The sequence below is a fragment of the Desmodus rotundus genome, chromosome 6, assembly GCF_022682495.2.
Source record: "Desmodus rotundus isolate HL8 chromosome 6, HLdesRot8A.1, whole genome shotgun sequence".
Taxonomy (NCBI): Eukaryota; Metazoa; Chordata; class Mammalia; order Chiroptera; family Phyllostomidae; genus Desmodus; species Desmodus rotundus.
Genome location: NC_071392.1, coordinates 44,363,023 through 44,384,480, shown reverse-complemented (window position 1 = coordinate 44,384,480; position 21,458 = coordinate 44,363,023). Strand labels below are relative to the sequence as shown.

Genomic DNA, 21,458 nt, shown 5'->3' with positions numbered 1-21,458 from the left:
ATACCTATTAGGATGATGATGATGATGATGATGATGATGATGAAAATGATACATATGTATGTTCTGAGTGCTTTACATATATAATTTGATTTGCTCAATAGCTTTAATGGGAAAATTTCCCCATTATCCCTATTTTGTAATCAAAGAGACCAAAGAACAGAGAGATTAAGTGACTTTGCTTGTGATCACACAGCTTGCAAATGGTAGACCTAAAATTCAAACCTAGCAAGTCTGGCTCCTGAGTCCCTGCTCTTAAATCATGGATGAGAACATAAAATTCAGCAGGGATTGAGGATGACATTCTATCTAAACCAAGGGAACAGTATACACAAAGTCAAGAAAATATGGAGACAACATGGTTTCTTCAAGAACAAGGCACTCACTTTATCAGGAGTGTGACTAGTGGTAGAAAAGAACACTTTAGAAAGTAGGCAGAAACCAGTTCATGAAGGGGCTTATTTGATGGATTTTATCATATAGGAAATGAGGAGTTGTCAAAAGGCTTTAAGCAGGACAATAACATGATCAGAATTGTATTTTTGAATAATCCCTCTAGCACTGATATGGGCGATAGGTTGGAATAGAGTGAAACTAGAGGCATAGGTTACTATTAGGAAACATTTGCATTATCCTAAGGAGATAATGAGGGCTGAAGCAGAGCAGCAACATTAATGATGGAAAAAGAGGAGATAGAGTTGAGTGCCTCAAAATGAAACTGAAACTTTTATATTTCAAATATGTCAACAGTATTCTAATAGAGGGAAATAAGATAATGGTGTTTCTGTGTTTGCCTCTGTCTTCCTGTTAGTAAAATCATACTCATTAAAGTCTTCAAAGAGTCAAAGATATTTTCTGGTTAGGTACACATTATACAACTTTTCAGACAAGAGTAAATATATAAATATTGTTTCACAGACATAATGTTTAATGTTTTCACACTGAAGAAATAAATAGATGTAAAAGATTAAATCTTTTATTTTACAGGGTTTTTAAAAGACATGAAACAAATTTATTTATACATAAAGAAAAATAAGAATTATAAACAAGAGCTTATTGTGATAACGTCACCCATAATATTTACCTTTAAAACCTTTCTTTGGGTAACCATTCAAAAATAAGGACCAGCAAATTTTCTTACCAGAATATCCTCTATGCTTTGCATGTTTAAGCTCTTTGTCTATTAGACAGATGTATCATTAATTCATTGGAGCATTATTGCTTATCAGAAATATTTGACTTTTTTCTCAGCAATGAGTGAAGGAGTTCCACTTAGAATTTCTAAGGACCCAGTTTTAGTCCAATATTTTCAAAGAATGATAAAGCTCAGAAATAAAGTTTTAATTAAAATAAGATATGTTGGTTATTACAAGACTCTGGAATAATATGCTTGTTAATAGTAAATCCACATTTATGAACATTAGCAGTTATTAGTAAACAGTTGTATTAAGGCAAAAGACTCTTTTAGATATAGTCTACTTCCATCAACATAGTAAAGATTAGAAAAATCTAAAATATATTTCATAATAAGTGGCATGAAATGATTTCAAAAAATAATTTCTGTGTTACATAAATTTTTATTAGAAAAGTGCCATAAAAGTAGAATGGAAAATAAAATTTTGATCCTTTGAAATAAGGTGGAAAGGTAGAAAGACAAGCTTTTGAGTATTTACATGTATTAATGAATTATAGGCCAGATTCTCCTGAAATGACACCTAGTTCCCATTATATCAGTGCACGCTCACTATATGAGCTAATTTTCTTTAGAACTGTATTCTGTGAGGAGTTCATTTTTGATCACAGAAATTTAAATTTACTTAAACTTATACATATATTAATAATTGTATATAGTAAATCAAAATGCCCTTATTTGTAATAAATACACTCTATGATATAAAAATGTTCATTAAAAAAAAACCAAAAGAATGAAATAAAGAGTAAATTGGTTATGACATTTACATTGGTATCCTATTGGGTAGATATGCCAATTTTCAAATCTACAATTATAGATTTTGGTCTACAGTGATACATTTTGGTCATAACTTAATTCTATTTGTATTTCTCTTTAACATTTTAACAGTATTCATAGTAACTATGTTTACCTGAAAACTTTGTATGTTATATGTTATTAAAAGTATATTTTGCTTCTTTATTGGAATTTTCTGCAAAGGGAAATGCTCAAAAAATTAACTTGTTACTTAAGGCAGCTATCCTCCTTAATCATTTTCAAATCATGAGTAAAGATAAATCTTTGTGAATATATTTTGAAATCTTAGTTACTATAGTAGAAACAGACACTAGAAATTAAAGATTATATTTCTATGACTCACATACAGTGAGCATTTCAAATTTTCTTTGAGTATTTTAAACATGCAGCAGTATCCTGCTGTTCTCTCTGAAATGATCCCTTTTTACAATGATGAAACTTAACACATTATGTTTATAATCTTTTGAATATGATATTAATTGATTAATTATAAAAGATCCAGATACATTTGTTTGATTAAAAAATAAACACCTGTATTTGAATCTTCTGTTAGTAAATTAACCAGTATAACAGTTAGGGTTAAAAATATATGCCATTTGAACTACTGTTCTATACATTTCAAAATTCATAGGCCTTTTATAAATACATTTATCTATTTGCCCTATAAAACTTAGCTTTAAAGCTACTATTGCTTAGGATATAAAATTGACTTTCAGAGTATGATAGGTAACCTATAAATAAATGCTTCATTCTTTACCCACTCCAACTTCTCTGAAAGAAAGCCTACCAGCAGTCTTGTACAGTAGTGAGCAATCTTACCCTAAAAGCTATTAGACATAGAGATGAAAGGAAGATTATTTTTATGTTAGAGCAGTTTTTACCATCAAACATCTAATGAGATATAAACTGTGAATGAATTACTTTTAAACAATGGTCTTTATGGTTAAATTAATTTTCTGAATGCTTTTAGGAGTGATGTTATGCTACCACATTTTAAAATATTTTAAATTACAAATAGTTTACATTTCATGAATAGTACATGAAGACCTTTAATTTGCCTGGGAACTAAAATGCTGTCAGGTCCTCCTGACTCAAAGTAAATGCCATAAATTTAATAAGTTTATCTCAGAATAAGGATTAGGCTATTTAGACACAAATAAATACCTGAATAACTCTTTATATCCCCCAAAAAGTGATACTCCCTCAGATGTGTTTGTTATAGCCAAAATACAAATTACTTGTGTAAAATCCAGCCTGCTGAATAACCAATTATTTTTAAATTATAGCAAGCAATAAAACTAATAGAAGACTTTCCAATTAGTAGAAATTAGGAGAATTATAAATCTAATGTGTAATTTTCAATATTCCCAGGGGCCTGAAAGTGCTTTTCTTTTTTTTGCATAACAGCAACAAAGGACTCCTTTCAAATGTGTATTGTTCAGCTTTATTTCAAATGCTGTGTAGCATAAGTACCCACTGCTAAGAAATAAATTTTTAACCATGGAAAAGGAGTACAAAAAGGAATTAATTGCCCTATTAGGTAACAAATACTCAGAGAAATGAGCATTAGTGATTTATGGCTTAAAGTGCTTGGGTCTGATCATCATTTTGGCCTTTTTGAAGGAGGACCTGTAGTCACCAGGGTGTGCCTCATTCATACCAGGCCAGGTGCCCCAGAAAATCCCATTACGGACACCTTTGTACTTTTGGTGATAATATTTGCCATTTAAGTTTGCAGAAAGACATGCGTCAAACCACCAGCCTGAACTGTAGTAGAGCCCACAGTTCCCAGAGGGATACCGATCGTTGTCTCTGTCTGGGGTGGTAAAAAATTTCATGTCATGGTTGTAGTGTTTGTTGAAACGTAAAGCATCTCCAGCTGTGCCATTATAGTTACCAACGTGTAAGCGGTATTTGAGAAACTCATTGGCCACATAAAAGTGATCATACAAAGCATAGAGTTTGACACCATTAAAGTCTTCAAGATCTATTCTTAGAATCATGTCCTTACTCTTGGTCAGAAGATGAATTTTATCATTTCCCAGCCAAAATTCTCTTCTGAGGTTTCCAAAGCCTACTTTGTAGTCTTGCCATGTTTTGGTGAAGTTGATGCTTCCGTCGAGACGCACCTGCAGCACTGTCCAGCCTCCCCCCATGGTCTCCATGTCACAGTAAACTTCAAAGCTACTATTTTTGGGATCTGGTGTAACTCTGTAGGTCTCACTGCTTCTTTTGCCTATTTTGTAGTAGTCAGAGCAATCTATATATATTAGATGTTGGACTGAAGGGAAAAGAAAAGAAAGATATTGGATTTTGTTAAAAAAAAAACTATGCATCTGAAGAATTCTTTGTATGTACAAAAGCAGTTTGACAGTTCCTTCTATGGTGATTATGGAACCCTGCCCTGCTAAACTTACTCAAACCTGTTCAAGTGCTTGTTAAGGCCTCAGAATAAGAACCTGGTGTTACAAAGCAGACAACCTACGTTTAGTTGGTCAATATCAACAACAAATAACAGGAAGAATAAATAAAAATAATACTTTTAGTAACAGTAATATCTAGTGAGAGCTACGTCAGTAGGCATTCTGATAATGACTCCACCTCTCTTAGTCCATGCATACAAAAGAGTCACAGGATCTATTTCCTTTCACCTTATGGGGCTGATAGCCTCCACTGTCAAGAAGTTTTATAGGATATGTTTTAAATGACATAGTAAAATTCTAATGTACCGCATTGATCATACATTCATATTATTTTACTTGCTTGACCACTAAATAAAGAAGCTCCAGTAAAAAGGAAATTTTTAAAATAATATACCAACATTCTTATTCTGAATTTATTATACAAGAAAGCATTTAGCCAGATGTCACATGTTTGGTTTCTAGAAAGAAGTGGCAGGCAATTATGTTCAGGATAAGTGTAATAATTAGTTAACATGGTTCTGTGGGAATCAAATACAGATATTTACTCCTAGATAATTTTTATAAAAATACATGCCAGATAAAGTAAGCTTAATATAAACTACTCTGAGGCACAAGATATCTATTCATGTTAATTTAGAATTCAAAATATTTGGATATTTTCCCAAGACTTTTAGTGAAAAATAGACAAGAGAATCTAATGCGTGCCCAAGGATGTCACCTAAGATGTGAAGTTCTCTGCCTTGCAATGTGCAGGGTAACCTCAGACACAGGCTGCCTGGTGTATGAGCAACAGTGGTCCTTGAACACCCTCCACCCCATCTGCCTTCACTGGCAGATTCCCTGGGGATGGAACGTGCTTGAGGTGCTTGTTCCAAATACACGTGATCCCTGCCCCGGGCACCACATCCCCTCAACTTCACACTCATGGTAAGTGCTATCCTAACGCAGAGATGGCTTTGCAAAGTGTAACAAGACTATCAGAAGTAGTGGCCCCAGGAACTCAGATGGAAAGCCAGGGTTGGGAGGAACCCGTGCTGGGCTGATTCATGGGCAGAGTAGGCAGATAGGTTTGTTATCTTTAACATATATTTATTAAAGTTAACTCAGATAATCTGGATGGTGAGGATGGGTTCCATTTTATATGCTTGAGTTCTAGCCTGAGGTAAAAAAGGAAAAGAAAGAAGAATGTATTCCTTCCCTTAGTGGCATGCCAAAACTCTCCTTAAAATGTTTTTCTGCCACTAGGTCTCAAAGCACAAAGTTTTTTTCACACATGAAATCATATAACTGCTTTTAAGATTCCAGCTATAAAATCTCCCATTTTCACTAGATATTTGGGATTATAAACTGCAGATTACTTGCTAAAATCTTTCAAACATCTCTTAATTGCCACATGAAAAGGAGCAGTCAGCAGCAGACCACAAGAAAGTGATTTTCAGTGAACCAAGCACAACCACAAACACTCATCTCTATTGTTTTCAAACACATCAGTGAAGAGATTAAAAAAAAGTTAAATGCACTAAAACATTAAGAAATTCTCTCTCTCTTCTTTTGATTTGTGTGTAGCTGTAGCAGCAGCAAAGATCTTTGAAATTGAAAGTGCTTTCTAATGGATAAAGAACTAATTACAATCTTCGTAATTAGGATCTTATATCATTTCTGTGGTCACACACTTGAAAAGATATTAGTTTTTCCTGTACTACCTTGATGAATAAAAGGCTTAATTTAATCTGTCATTTACTTAACTTATTTGCTCAGGTTAATGTTTGTAGATATTGTCTAGCTATATAACATTCACAGACAAATGATAAGAAAAATGATATTATACATACCTGGACGTGATTGTATTTGTTCTTGACTGGGACACTTAGATGAACACTTGCCATCCAAACTATTGACAACAAATGTTAGATTTGCCACTTTGCTATCAACATAATTTTCTATATTGTTCATATTTACAAGATTCAGCTTCTCCAGGTGACCCTGAAGCACGTCGATATCCTTCTTTGCATTCTTTAGGTCAGAGGACAGCTTGTTGACCTCGTCCCCTAACTCTGTAACTCTGTTTTCATCAGCCCCTCCCGAGGCTCCTGTGCCCGGTAACAACAGCCCATTTCTGCCCTGGTCTCGGTTGTCATCAGCCTGCAGTTTGCAGTCTTGGCAACATTTCTTCAGGTTATTTACGATTTCCTTGAGGTTCTGGACTTCCTTGAACACCTCCTCTATCCTACTGAACTGCTTGGGGAGCTGAATAGTCAGCGGGGGCAGGTTCACCTGGTAGGGGCATTCACCTCCTTCCCCGCATTTCCCTCTGCTCTCTAGTCTCACCGGGCAGGCGTGCTTGGCTGGTTCATCTTTAATTTCTTCTGTTTCATTGTTTGCCGCAGCCAAAAAACTACAAGCAGCAAGCACAGCTGAGCTCAGCCAGCAGCAGGTCGCTAGCTTCATCTCTGCGGTGGCGCTCACCCCAGCAGGGAAGTGTGGAAGCGTGCAGGGCTGGAGCTGTTTTAATAGCAGCAGCTGCCTGCCTGAGTCAGGCTGTGTTCTCAGAAAAGGGCGGGAGCACTTGCATCACTAGTTGCAGAAACTCAGACGCGGAGATTGTCCTCATCAGACTCGGTTTGCCAAAAACTGTAACTTATTCTCCATCAAAAGTGTACTCATTTCAATTACTATTAGTTAGACGGATTCACAATATTGAATAAGTTTTACTTTCATCATTTGTTTTATAAAGCACAAGAAAAATCTTGTATTTCAAAATAACTATGCTTGAAGTAAATCATTTAATTGTACTTAAATGACTTTAAGTACAATTCAAATCATTAGTGGAAATGATTTTAATGCAAAAATATTTTTAAGGTAAAAATTAAATACAGTAGCACTTAATTATCCAGACTGTCTGAAGAACAGAAATATTACAAAAAAAAAATGGAATCGGTCATTTTTTCTTTTTAGAATGGGGCATTGAGGAGCCTGCATTTTCTTCATGCTGGACATTCAGGTGAAATCTTAAGCACTTAAAATGTTTGAAAAATATAACAGAATGCAGCTTTCTGACTTGTGCCATGAAAAAGGGGGAAAAAAAACTGGTAGAGGAAAAAAAGGCTACTTTCTACTCCTCTGACCATAACATAGTGTAGTAGAAAGGACTAAATGACTAAAACCCAGTTAAAAGTACATCATTGTCTTTCATCAAAACCAGCAGCCTCCTCCTTTGCCCTTCACCATTTTTGTGATTATGCTGTTATCTTCCACAGCTGTCAGAGTGTAAATCTTTGAAATTCATGGCTCTGTTCTGATTCTTCTGTCTCTTAACATCTTTGTCTTCCCTTCTCACCGGCAACTCCGATAGCCCCACTTCTGTGATTCCTGCCTCTGTAGTGTGTCCCCTTCACCTGTACCCTATGCCCCTTGGTATAGCATGTCAGCACTCATGGCCTTTCAAAATTCTCGGTTTCATATTTTTTTCAGTTTTCAAACTTTTCTCCTCAGAGGCTGAGGGCAAGGAGGAACAGCTTCAGTAGGAAAAACCACCTCCTTTTAATTTGTTTTGCTTATTGGCATCTCATATAAGAGTTCTTATTTTTTAAAAAAAGGATTTTATTGCTTTAAATATAATTACAAAATAACTGACTTGGATAAAAATCCAAATTCTCTATTATGTTACTTAAGGTACTCCGTAACCTATTTCATATTTATTTCTTTAACCTGATTTCCTATGCCTTTCCTGTATACCCTCTTCATTCCAGCCAAACTGCCCTACTCATGTTCTCTGAACGTGTCAGGCTCCCTTTACATTCCACAATTGTTTTTCCTCCTGAACACTCAGGAGGCCTGGATCCCACCCCTGGATCTCCCTCCTATTGGACATATACATCATTTACTTTACTGAGCCTTGGTTCTTGTAACTGTGAAGGAAGAATTTGGCTATTCTTTCTTCACACAGAATTGATAGTTATAAAAAAAACTTTAAGTGGAGTGCTTCAGGGAAAAAATGAGTGTATAAATGTAAAATTATTTCCAAATAAATTTGTCAAACATGTTCTACACACCCTATGCCTCATTTTCCTCCATCTTCTTCATCTTTTAAAAAATTAGGTTGTTTTTCTCTTCATTTCATTCAGTATATTCAAATAAATTATATACAAAAAGTTTTACTTTCTAACTAAAAATATCTATTAAATCTTTTTGGTTGGCCAAAAAGTTCATGTGGTTTTTTTTTTCCCTAAAGATGGTTTTAGTTGTGCTTAGTTGTCTTTAACTTCATACAAAATAATTTTGTTATATTGTATTATTACTGCTGTCATGTCAGTGTACTTTTAAAAAACTTACCAAAACCAGTAAATTTTTTGTAGCCATTTTAATATTGAAGATGGAAGAAAATAGTAACATTTTCAGCATATTATACTTTATTCCAAGAAAGGTAAAATACAACTGAAACACAAATAAAGATTTATGCAGTATTATGGAGAAGGTGCTGTGAACGATCAAACATGTCAAAAGTGGTTTGTGAAGTTTTCTGCTGGAGATTTCTCACTGGACGATGCTGCATAGTTGGATAGACCAGCTGAAGTTGATAGAAACCATACTGAGAAAATCAATGTCCTATCATGCGGGAGATAGCCGACATACTCAAAATATCCAAATCCATAAAGTTATTAGAGAGAATAAAAATATGTCTTTTATTTTACAGAAAAAAACTATACAGGCTTTTTGGCCAAACCAGTATTTCTCTTCCCTCTTCCACATTCAAGCTGTGACATTCCCCTGTGTTGATGGGAGAAATAAATCAACAATTAGATAAATTTTAAAGGAGAATGATGATATTTATGGTGTGAAAATATTTTATAAATTAGAAACATAAAAAACAAAGTAATATTTAAAAAGGAGAATATAGAAAATAATAATAATATATAACAATATTGTATAAAATAGAATATATTGGAATAATGTTTAGTTTAAGGTACATTTTTAAATGCCCTTGACTGGCTAGGGAATATATAAATCCATGTATGTAGCCAGTCAAGTATTTAGTAAGGATCTTCTGTATACTCAGCCCTATGCTAGAACACATAGAAAATGCAAGCCATGGCCTCTTTCATTTGTTCATTCATTCATTTACCCACCCATCCATCATATGTTAACTGAGCGCCCTCTACATGCAAGCCACTGTTTCAGGCACTTGGACTATACTAGTGAGCAAGTCAAACAAAAATTCTTCTTTCCCTTCTTAGGAAGGCGTATTGAAGACCTTGTATTTTCTTCTTTGGGGACTATCAAGTACATCAGAAACACTTTTAAAAGTTTCTAAACCTAACAAAAGAGCAGCTTTCTAAGTCTTGTAATGGGCTTTTGTTTCATGTGTGTGAACCCAGGATTTGCTTTCCAAGCACTGCTGCTGATCCTTGGGCCCTGTTCACCCACTTAACCAAGGGCATAGTTCCATCTAAAAGGACTGAAAATGCTGTGGGAACTGACTCTTGTTCCTTCAGGACCCATGAAAAGTTCCCCAAATAAAGGCAGAGATTGTTTTATTAATCAGTTTTTATTGATACTAATAGGTGACCCTCTGGGTTCTCGATTTAGAAAATCATTGCTCTCTTACTATAGGCAGACACTAACCAACCAGACTACCAAGTGACTACCACATGAAAGAAGCTCAGCCTGCCGAATGATTTACAACCTGTGGGGCCAGAAAGTGTTGTGCTACAATTTGTGCAAGAAACTTTTACAAAAACCATCTCACTATATCCTCCCATCTCTACAATTACTGCTTGTACTTGCAGATGAGTAAAAAAATATGCATATAGGCTCAAAGCAATAACTGACTTACCTATGGGGTTACAGTATTTAAGATGCAGAGTTGGAACTTGAACCTGGATTCCAAAGTTCATGACTTTTCTCCTATGCCACACAGCCAGGCATGTTGGTAGCATGTTATAGAGAGCGTGGTGCTTACTGCTTAGATCAGTGGGGAGCCACTGAAGGTTCCTGAGCAAAGGAATAATATACTCAGTTAAGCACTTCAGAGAAAGTAATCATTGAAATACTAGATGCATTGGAAAAGGGAAAGGTTAGGCAAGCAGAGCAGTTTAGAGGCCATTTAAATACTCTAAGTCATTGTTTCCTAAAGTGTGTTTTCTGGAACATGAATGACTAGATGTTGATGAATGTTATATGAAAAGATTCCAGGGCAAGCAACTCTGAAAAATATTACTCTTATGCTAATGTGTGTGTGGCTGGCCAAGAAGAAAGAGATGTATGATGAATTTTTCAAATGTTAGTTAACAATAGGAATATTTTGTATTCTAGGGCCATTTTTAGGAGTGAATCCTCTGCTAGAAACCAGCAGGAAGTGGTGTTCTAGATGAAAGATATTAGTGTGGTGGCAGGTACTAGGTAAGTGGTGAATAAGTGTAGAGACAGGAGGGATGGGGAAAGTGTTGCAGATGTTATTTTAAAAAGTGATAGAGATACTTCCGGCCAAGATGCAGGCACGGGTAGACACACTGTGCCTCCTTGCACAACCAAAAGAAGGACAACAACAACAATTTAAAAACAAAAAACAACCGGAACTGACAGAACATTGAAATGTATGGAAGTCCAATAACCAAGGAGATAAAGAAGAAACATTCATCCAGACTAGTAGGAGGGGCAGAGACAGGCAGCCAGGCTGAGAGAACTCACAGCAAGGCAGCAGCTGGCGGACCCAGCGAGGTAGCGGATTGTGAAGTGTGGCGGGCAAAGCTGCAGCTGGCCAGCAAGGCAGCAGCTGGTGGACCTGGTGACAGACCAAGCAACCCAGACTTCCAGTGGGGGGAAAATAAAGCCTCAAACCACCGAGTGAAAACACCTGTGGGGGTTGAGGTGGCAGCCAGAGAAACTCCCAGCCTCACAGGAGAGTTCGTTGGAGAGACCCACAGGGTCCTAGAACATACATGAACCCACCCACTCGGGAAACAGTACCAGAAAGGCCCACTTTGATTGTGGGTAGGGGAGGGAGTGACTGAAAACTGGCAGAGAGTGGAGTAAGCGCCATCACTCCCTATCGGACCCCTCCCCCACATACAGCATCACAGTGCAGCGACAAGCATTACTCCGCCCTGGTGAATACCTAAGGCTGTGCCCTTTATGTAACAGGTGTGCCAAGACAAAAAAAGAAAAAAGGCCCAAGTAAGGGACAGATCAAAGCTCCAGAAAAAATACAACTAAGCAGAGAAGAGATAGCCAACCTATCAGATGCACAGTTCAAAACATTGGTAATCAGGAAGCTCACAAAATTGGTTGAATTTGGTCACAAATTAGATGAAAAAAAGACGGCTATGCTAAGAGACACCAAGGAAAATGTACAGGGAACCAATAATGATGTGAAGGAAACTGGGACTCAAATCAACAGTGTGGACCAGAAGGAAAAGAATGAAGAAACAAGAATTCGGAAAAATGAGGAGAGGCTTAGGAACCTCCAGGACATCTTGAAACGTTCCAACATCCGAATTATAGGGGTGCCAGAAGGAGAAGAGGAAGAACAAAAAATTGAAAACTTATTTGAACAAATAATGAAGGAGAACTTCCCTAATTGGGCAAAGGAAATAGACTTCCAGGAAGTCCAGGAAGCTCAGAGAGTCCCAAAGAAGCTGGACCCAAGGAGGAACAAACCAAGGCACATCATCATTACATTACCCAAGATTAAAGATAAGGAGAGAATCTTAGAAGCAGCAAGAGAAAAGGAGACAGTAACCTACAAAGGACTTCCCAGAAGACTGTCAGCTGATTTCTCAAAAGAAACCTAGCAGGGAAGAAGGGGCTGGAAAGAAGTATTCCAGCTCATGAAAGCCAAGGACCTACGTCCCAGATTACTCTATCCAGCAAAGCTGGAAGGGCAGATAAAGTGCTTCTCAGATAAGGCCAAGTTAAAGGAGTTCATCATCACCAAGCCCTTACTATATGAAGTGTTAAAGGGATTTATCTAAGAAAAAGAAGATAAAAAATAGGAACAGTAAAAATGACAGCAAACTCACAGTTATTAACAACCACACCTAAAAAAAACAAAAGCAAACTAAGCAAACAACTAGAACAGGAACAGAACCACAGAAATGGAGCTCACATGGAGGGTTATCAACAGGGGAGTGGGAGGGGTAGAGAGGGGGAAAGGTACAGAGAATAAGTAGCAAAAATGGTAGGTAGAAAATAGACAGGGGAAGGGTAAGAATAGTATAGGAAATGTAGAAGCCAAAGAACTTATATGTACGACCCATGGACGTGAACTATAGGGAGCGAATATGGGAGGGAGGGGGTGGGCAGGATGGAGTGGAGTGAAGGGGGGGAAATAGGACAACTGTAATAGCATAATCAGTAAAATATATTTTTAAAAAGCGATAGAAGCCATAGCATCTGATGAGTGATGAAAAATGGAAGAAAAGGAGGGAAAATTGAGGGAGAACTGTGAAACATGACTCTGGATGAAGTAATGTCATCACAGTGAGAGCAGAGAGGGAATAATAAGTTGGGGAGTATAAAATTCCCCCCTTCTGACCTTAGCCTTTGCCTCCTTCCTCTTGCTGGAAAGCCTTTCTGGATTTTCTCATGCACAGCCTGCCCTGACTCCTAGTATCATCCACTGATCTTCCCTCGACAAAAAACTGACATATTATGCCTATTTACAGATTTTTTTTCCATATCTAAACAAATTATTTAATAGTAATATATGGTGACAGAAGATGGTTTGACTTTGGGTAATGGGCACACAGTGCAATCAATATACAGATCTTGTATCATAGAAATGTACACCTGAAACCTTTGTGATTATGAAACCTAACCAATGTCACCCCAATAAATTTAATTAAAAATAACACCAATATATATTGGAGTTTCAAAGTAACAAGATTTGTTTCTATAAACCTCATGGAAAAATTACTTTCATCAGTCCACATTCACATTCCCAACATGTTCAGACTTCCTTTTTTTTTTTTTTTTTTTTGCTTATACAAAGTATATTCAAGGGAGGATCTGCATTTACTGTATTTGGATCAGATTCCAAAAGTAAATTTTAATTTCCTGCAATATAGTTTTTTAAAGGAAACACTGTATGTCTCTGTACCAAAAGAAGTAAATTTAATGACAATTATTATTTATAGTACTGAGAGTACGTTTATTAATTTAACATATTTGTAGTTACTGATTTATTAAATTCATAAAGCTTTGATTATTCTGTAGAGAATGCATGCTTTTGTGATAAAAAATTTTAACACTTAATTTTTTTTGCTCTTTTATTTTTTTATTTTTTTAAATATATTTATTGATTATGCTATTACAGTTGTCCCATTTCCCCCCCCACTCCACTCCATCCTGCCCACCCCCTCCCTCCCACATTCCCCCCCTATAGTTCATGTCCATGGGTCATACTTATAAGTTCTTTGGCTTCTACATTTCCTACACTATTCTTACTCTCCCCCTGTCTATTTTCCACCTATCATCTATGCTACTTATTCTCTGTACCTTTCCCCCCCTCTCCCCCTCCCACTCCCCTATTGACAACCCTCCATGTGATCTCCATCTCTATGGTTCTGTTCCTCTTCTAGTTGTTTGCCTAGTTTGCTCTCGTTTTTGTTTTAGGTGTGGTCATTAATAACTGTGAGTTTGCTGTCATTTTTACTGTTCCTATTTTTTATCTTCTTTTTCTTAGGTAACTTCCTTTAACATTTCATATAATAAGGGCTTGGTGATGATGAACTTCTTTAACTTGACCTTATCTGAGAAGCACTTTATCTGCCCTTCCATTCTAAAGGATAGCTTTGCTGGATACAGTAATCTTAGATGTAGGTCCTTGCGTTTAATCTTGGGTAATGTAATTATGATGTGCCTTGGTGTGTTCCTCCTTGGGTCCAGCTTCTTTGGGACTCTCTGAGCTTCCTGGACTTCCTGGAAGTCTATTTCCTTTGCCAGACTGGGGAAGTCCTCCTTCATTATTTGTTCAAATAAGTTTTCAATTTTTTGTTCTTCCTCTTCTCCTTCTGGCACCCCTATAATTCGGATGTTGGAACATTTCAAGATGTCCTGGAGGTTCCTAAGCCTCTCCTCATTTTTCCGAATTCTTGTTTCTTCATTCTTTTCTGGTTGGATGTTTCTTTCTTCCTTCTGGTCCACACTGTTGATTTGAGTCCCAGTTTCCTTCGCATCACTATTGGTTCCCTGTACATTTTCCTTTGTTTCTCTTAGCATAGCCTTCATTTTTTCATCTCGTTTTTGAACAGATTCAACCAATTCTGTGAGCGTCTTGATAACCAGTGTTTTGAACTGTGCATCCGATAGGTTGGCTATCTCTTCCTAGCTTAGTTGTATTTTTTCTGGAGCTTTGAAGTGTTCTGTCATTTGGGCCATTTTTTTTTTTTTGTCTTGGTGCATCTGTTACTTTAAGGGGCGGAGCCTTAAGTGTTCCCCGGGGCGGGGTAACACTGGTCACTGTGCTGTGACGATGTACGTGGGGGAGGGGCCGAGAGGGAGCAATGGCACCCGCTCCCCTCTCCACTGGATTTCAATCTTTCACTCCGCTACGCACAATCGAACTGGGTCCCTCTGGTGCTGGTTCCCGAGTGGGTGGGCTTGTGAATGCCCTAGGCCCCTGTGGGTCTCTCCAATGACCTCTCCTGTGAGGCTGGGAGTCTACCCCCCACCCCTGCGCTGGAGTCCTGGGTTGCGCGGTCTGCTTCGCTCCCTGCCATTTGTCTGGTTTATCTGTGTGCAAATGTTGGGCCATGGGGTGCTACCCGCCACACTGCCTACCCCGCTCTCCACCACTCTGAGTCCGGCCCTCTCGGTTTATCTGTGCGCGAATGTGGGGCCATAGGGTCTGCTAGTGGTCAGACTGCCTGCCCCGTTCATCCCACACTCCGCCAGTCTCAGTCCCGCCACGGCCACGCGAGTCCTCTCCGCCCCGGTGCCCATCTCCATCCCTCCTACGGGTCTGGATGAATGTTTATTTTTTATTTCCTTGGTGTTGGACTTCCTTGCCGTTCGATTTTCTGTCAGTTCTGGTTGTGTGAGGAGGCGCAGTGTGTCTACCTACGCCACCATCTTGGTTCTCTTAGCATTTAATTTTTAAACTACTTGAGATGTCAATGATAAATAATGTTTACTTTAATATCCTTAGAAGTCTTAGTTGTCGTTTATTATAAATTTCATGAAAAACATGTGAAACAAAATCCTGAAATTTAAACAAAAATGCAGCATGTAGAGAAATCAGGAATTCCCTGATTTGGGTTAAAACCACAATAGTTGGTAGGTTCTCTGGTCTGTCTTACCAGTACTTCACTGTAGAATAAATGAAGAGATTCAGACTAGAAATCCACGTTGAGACTGGTAGCAAGGGTGGAGATGCAGAATGGCTGGTCACACACTACATGTAATAAATAAAAACTGGAAGGTATATCTTGGTTGCTGAGGGCCCTCTGATGAGTGGGGGATCCCTGATCCCACATCAGAACCCCCAGCCCAGGATTCCAGAGCCAGGAAAAGAAGATCCATAACTTCTGGCTGTGAAAACCAGCAGGGATTGAGGCTCAGTGAGACAGGCTCCTGAAATCCCAGACTTACTGTGACTGACTCACTTTGAGTTCCAACACTATGACTGCAGCTTAAAAGGTGCCAGGGACATATAGGAAGCAACTGAATTGTCTGACTTCAGGACAAGGGCTGGAAAAGCAGCTTTCTCCTAGACAGAAGTGTGGGCAGAATGCATTGTTTCTTTTCTGAGTCCTCCCCTTACAAAGCCAGTAGAGGCACGCCATATCTGAGTTTCCATCAGCCTGGCTAACACTGGTTATTCTCTAAGACCCTACCCCACCCACCTTACAGGCCCACCCAAGCGTTTCCAGTGGCTTTTCCATACAAACTACCTCTCTTGGCTTATGCTTCAGACTTTCCTAAAAATCTCTCAGACAAGCAGGATCTGGCCTCTGCATACTCTGTACCACTTGCTAAGTGACCCCAGGCCTGGCACTAGTGGCAGCCAACCTCTCCTGAGCCCCTCCAAGCCCAGCACAAGTAGCAACCACCTGCAGATCTCTCTATAGCTCGTGCCAGGTGGCCCCTATCAGAGAAAAGGTAGTGGCTGACCTTGCAGCTGCTGGGAGGCCCCAGAGCCAGTGCACTGAAGACAACTTCAGACCACCCCTGATTACAATCTAACCACCTCTATGAGTGACGCTCTCAAGGGATGGACTTGGTAGAAGCCAAAGCCTCATTAAAGCAAGTCCTGCTCCATGGGGTTGGCCCCTGCACAGCAGCTCCTCTGTTGTAGTTGCAGCTGGTTCTTGCAGCCAATTGGTGACACGCAAACAACAGTCAAGGCTCAACTACAACAAGACAGTGCACACATGCCACACAGGGGATATGCCTGGGGTCCCAAGCTTGGGTGATCAGGCGCTACGGGACACCTACCACTCTGCCAAGAATGGAAAGCATAGACACTCTACCTAACACATAGAAACAAACATGGGGAAGCAGCCAAAATGAGGAGACAAAGAAATAGGTCCCAAATGAAAGAACAGAAGAAATCTCCAGGAAAAATAAATGAAATGAAATGAAGGCAAGGAAACTACCAGAAACAGAGTTCAAAATAATGATTATAAGCATGCTCAAGAGATTTAGTGAGAACTGCAACAGCATAAAAAAAAGAAAAAGGACATGGAAACCATAAAAAAGAACCAGTCAGAAATAAAAACTACACAAACTGAAATAAAGAATATATTACACGGAGTCAACAGTAGAGAAGATGAAGCAGAGAAGCAAATCAGCAAATTGGAAGGCAAAAAAAGCAGACGCCACCAATTAGAACAGCAAAAAGAAGAGAATTTTAGAATATTAGGATAGTGTAGGGAACCTCTGGGACAACTTCAAACATTCTAACATTCATTTCATGGGAGTGCCAGAAGGAGTAGAGTAAGAGCAAGGAATTGAAAACCTATTTGAAAAAATACTGACTGAAAACTTTCCTAATCTGGTGAAGGAAATAGACATACAAGTCCAAGAAGCTCAGAGAATCCCAAACAAAATGAACCCAAAGAAGCCCACACCAAGACACATCATAATTAAACTGCCAAAGGTTAAAGACAAAGAGAAACTCTTAAAAGCAGCAAGAGAAAAGTAGTTAGTTACTTAGAAAAGACCTCCCACAAGAGTATCAGCAGATTTTTTAACAGAAACTTTGCAGGCCAGTATTGGCATGAAATATTCAAAATGATGAGAAACAAGATCCTACTCCCAAGATTACCCTACCCAGAAAAGTTATCATTTAGAATCAAAAAACAGATAAAGAGCTTCCCAGACAAGAAAAAATAAAGGAATTTATCACCATTAAATCAGTATTACATGAAATATTAAAGGGTCTTCTTGAAGAAGAAAAAATATGAATAATACAGTAGCAATAAACACATATCTATCAACAATTGCTTTAAATGCTCCAATCAAAAGACATGGGATGACTGAATGGGTAACCAAAAAAGACCCTTACATATGCTGTTTACAAGAGACTCACTTTAGATGGAAAGACACAGACAGTAAAGGGAAGGAAAAAGATATTTCATGAAAATGGAAACAAAACAAAACAAAATAAATCTGGGGTAGCAATATTTATACCTGACCAAATAGATTTTAAACAAAGGCTACAAAAAGAGACAAAGAAGGACCCAACAGTCCACTTCAGGTGGACTGTTTGGATTTATCCACAGAAACACAAAACACTAAATTGAAAAGACATATACATCCACATGTTCACTGCAGCATTATTTACATTAGCTAAGATATAGAAGCAACCTAAGTGTCCATTAATAGATAAATGGATAAAGAAGAAGCAATGCATATATACAATGGCATATGATTTAGCCATAAAAAGAATGAAATCTTGCCATCTGCAACAACATAGACAGAACTAGAGGGTGTTATGCTAAGTGAAATAAGTCAGACAAAGAAAAACAAATGCCAGATGATTTCACTTATATGTGGAATCTAAAAGACAAACAAATAAGCAGAACAGAAACAGACTCATAGATACAGAGAACATTTTGAGAGTTGCCAGATGGGAGAAGGGTTAAGGGAATGGGTGAAAAAGGTGAAGGGATTTAGAGCACAGGTGGCAAACACAAAGCCAGGAGGCCAAATCCGGCCCTCCACCTTGTTTTATCCAGCCCAGCATCTTGTTTCTACCTGGTGGCAGTACCAAGCTCCTTGCCCCTAGTTAAGGAGTAGTTACATTTATACAGTCCTAAAATTACATTCAGCCCTTTAAAGGCAACCACAAGGCTGATGTGGCCCCCTGTGAAAATGAGTTTGACACCCCTGATTTAGAAGTACAAATTGCTAGTTACAGAATTGTCATGTGGATATAAAGTACAGCATAGAGAAAATACTCAATAATTTTGTAATAACTAAATATGGTGTTATATGATACTAGATTTATTGGGGTGATCACTTCATAAGTTATAAAAATGTCTAATCATGGGGTTGTATACTTGAAACTAATATGATACTGTACATGACCCACAATTTAAAAATAAAAAGGGTTAAAAAAGAAAAAATATATGTATCACTGATTTATTACATGGAACTCCTGGCCAACAGAGCTATAATAACTCATGCCTGAAGGAAAAGGAAGCTTATCTGTGTTTTGTCCACAAGGCACATTACAGCCTTCTCATTCTTAAGAACACTAGACAGCACTTTAGCGCTAAGCTCAGGGGGCATTTTAAACAGTGAAATCACCAATAAAAAAGCACAAAACTGAAAAACATGATACTTAGACCACAACAAGGACACTTATTCATAATATGAGGGTTAAACAGGAGAGCAGAGTGTTGCCTTCTTTGAGCTTAGCTGGAAATGTGTGCGTTGGGCAACTCAAATTTTCAACCACTCTACATAGTCTGCAAATGATTTCAAAAGTCCACAATATTATCTTGGGATTACAAACAAATTTTAATGAATAGATGATTTGCAGATACAGAATCCACTAGTAATGAGGATCAACTCTATATTATTACAAAGTCCATAGTTTTGAATTATTGGATATGTCTATACATTTATTATAAACTAATATGATTGATTTGGTATTGCCTGTTTTACCACTTGCATTCTTTGGGGTATTTTTTTCTTTTATCTGTTTTTATTTGACACTTAAAATAATATATAAATATGAATATATAAGTGTAACATGTTACATGTATATACATTATAAGTTATACAATGTTATACCATGTATGTGTTAGGTAATCTATATAAATATAAATTGAAACAAAATTTAGCTTAAGAATTTATTTGAATATTTCAGTTCATTGATGAGAATAGTGTGCATCTTAATTTATAAAAGAAAAGTGAAAATATGAAACTAATTCCATGTTAATTAATTTCATGCTGAATGCATGTCTTTTATTATTTTTTTAATTATTTTATTGTTGTTCAATTACAGTTGTCTGCATTTTCTCCCCACCCCTCTACCCCACCCCAGGCAAACCCATCTCCCTCCCCTGCTTCCACCATCCCCCTTGGTTATGTCCATGTGTCCTTTGTAGTACTTCCTGAAAACCCTTCTCCCCACTATCCCTCCCCCCCTCCCTTCTGGCTATTGTTAGATTGTTCTTAACTTCAATGTCTCTAGTTATATTTTGTTTGCTTTTTTCTTTTGTTGATTATGTTCCAGTTAAAGGTGAGATCATGTGGTATTTGTCCCTCACCGCCTGACTTATTTCACTTAGCATAATGCTCTCCAGTTCCATCCATGCTGTTGCAAAGAGTATAAGCTCCTTCTTTCTCTCTGTTGTGTAGAATTCCATTGTGTAAATGTACCATAGTTTTTTAATCCACCCATTTGCTGATGGGCACTTAGGTTGTTTCCAGTACTTGGCTATTGTAAATTGTGCTGCTGTGAACATTGGGGTGCATAGGTTCTTTTGGATTGGTGTTTCAGGGCTCTTAGGGTATAATCCCAGCAGTGGAATTGCTGGGTCAAAAGGCAGTTCCTTTTTTAGGTTTCTGAGGAAATTCCATACTGGAATTTTCCACAGTGGTCGCACCAGTCTGCATTCCCACCAACAATGTACTAGGGTTCCCTTTTCTCTGCATCCTCTCCAACATTTGTTTGTTGATTTGTTTATGTTGGCCAGTCTGACTGGTGTGAGATGGTACCTCATTGTGGTTTTAATTTGCATCTCTCTGATGGCTGGAGATGCTGAGCATCTTTTCCTATGTCTCTGGGCCCTCTGTATGTCTTCCTTGAAGAAGTGTCTGTTCAAGTCCTTTGCCCATTTTTTAATTGGGTTGTTTGTCTTCCTGGAGTGGAGTCGTGTGAGTTCTTTGTGTGTTTTGGAGATTAGACCCTTGTCTGAGGTATCATTGGCAGATATGTTTTCCCATACTGTTGGTTCTCTTTGTATTTTAAAGCTGTTTTCTTTAGCCCTGCAGATGCTTTTTATTTTAATGAGGTCCCATTTGTTTATTCTTTCTTTTATTCCCTTGTTTTAGGGAACGTGTCTATGAGGATGTTGCTGCATGGAATGTCTGAGATTTTCCTGCCAATGTTTTCCTCTAGGACTTTTGTGGTGTTACGAATTATATTTAAGTCTTTTATCCACCTTGAATTTATTTTTGTGTATGGCGTAAGTTGGTGATCGAGTTTCATTTATTTTCACATAGCTGTCCAGGTCTCCCAACACCATTTGTTGAATGTCTTTTAAATGTCTCTTTGGTCTATTTGAAACATGTTTTTAAAAAACTGAAGTTTATCATATGAAATATATATATGTCAGCATGTGAACTCTCAGTAAATGATCATTTAAAGGTAATTTCCATTTGTTGATAACTAAAGAAAATTTATGAAATGGAGTAAATGTCACAGTGTTAATAGTAAACATTGAAATATACTGATAGCTCATCATCCAAGTTCTAAGGAAAATTTTTATATATGATTTTAAGTATAGCAATACTCATCTTTCACCTGCAATATGAGAAGATCACATTAGAAGTCTTTAAGGTCCTTTTCAGGTGGTTATGACTCTAAATACTAT

At 37.7% G+C, this 21,458-nt stretch overlaps 2 protein-coding genes across 4 annotated transcripts in view; one reads left to right on the top strand and one right to left on the bottom strand.

The window, feature by feature from the left end:
* CCDC146 (coiled-coil domain containing 146) overlaps positions 1-21,458 on the top strand; it is a 154,354-nt gene that overhangs the window by 56,553 nt on the left and 76,343 nt on the right. The window lies entirely within an intron of this gene.
* FGL2 (fibrinogen like 2) lies at positions 958-6,921 on the bottom strand. Its single transcript, XM_024558907.4, has 2 exons — positions 6,240-6,921; positions 958-4,265 (listed from the first exon to the last, which is right to left on the bottom strand). Exons 1-2 carry the CDS (start codon positions 6,853-6,855, stop codon positions 3,559-3,561), a joined length of 1,323 nt encoding a protein of 440 aa, XP_024414675.1. The 5' UTR covers positions 6,856-6,921; the 3' UTR covers positions 958-3,558.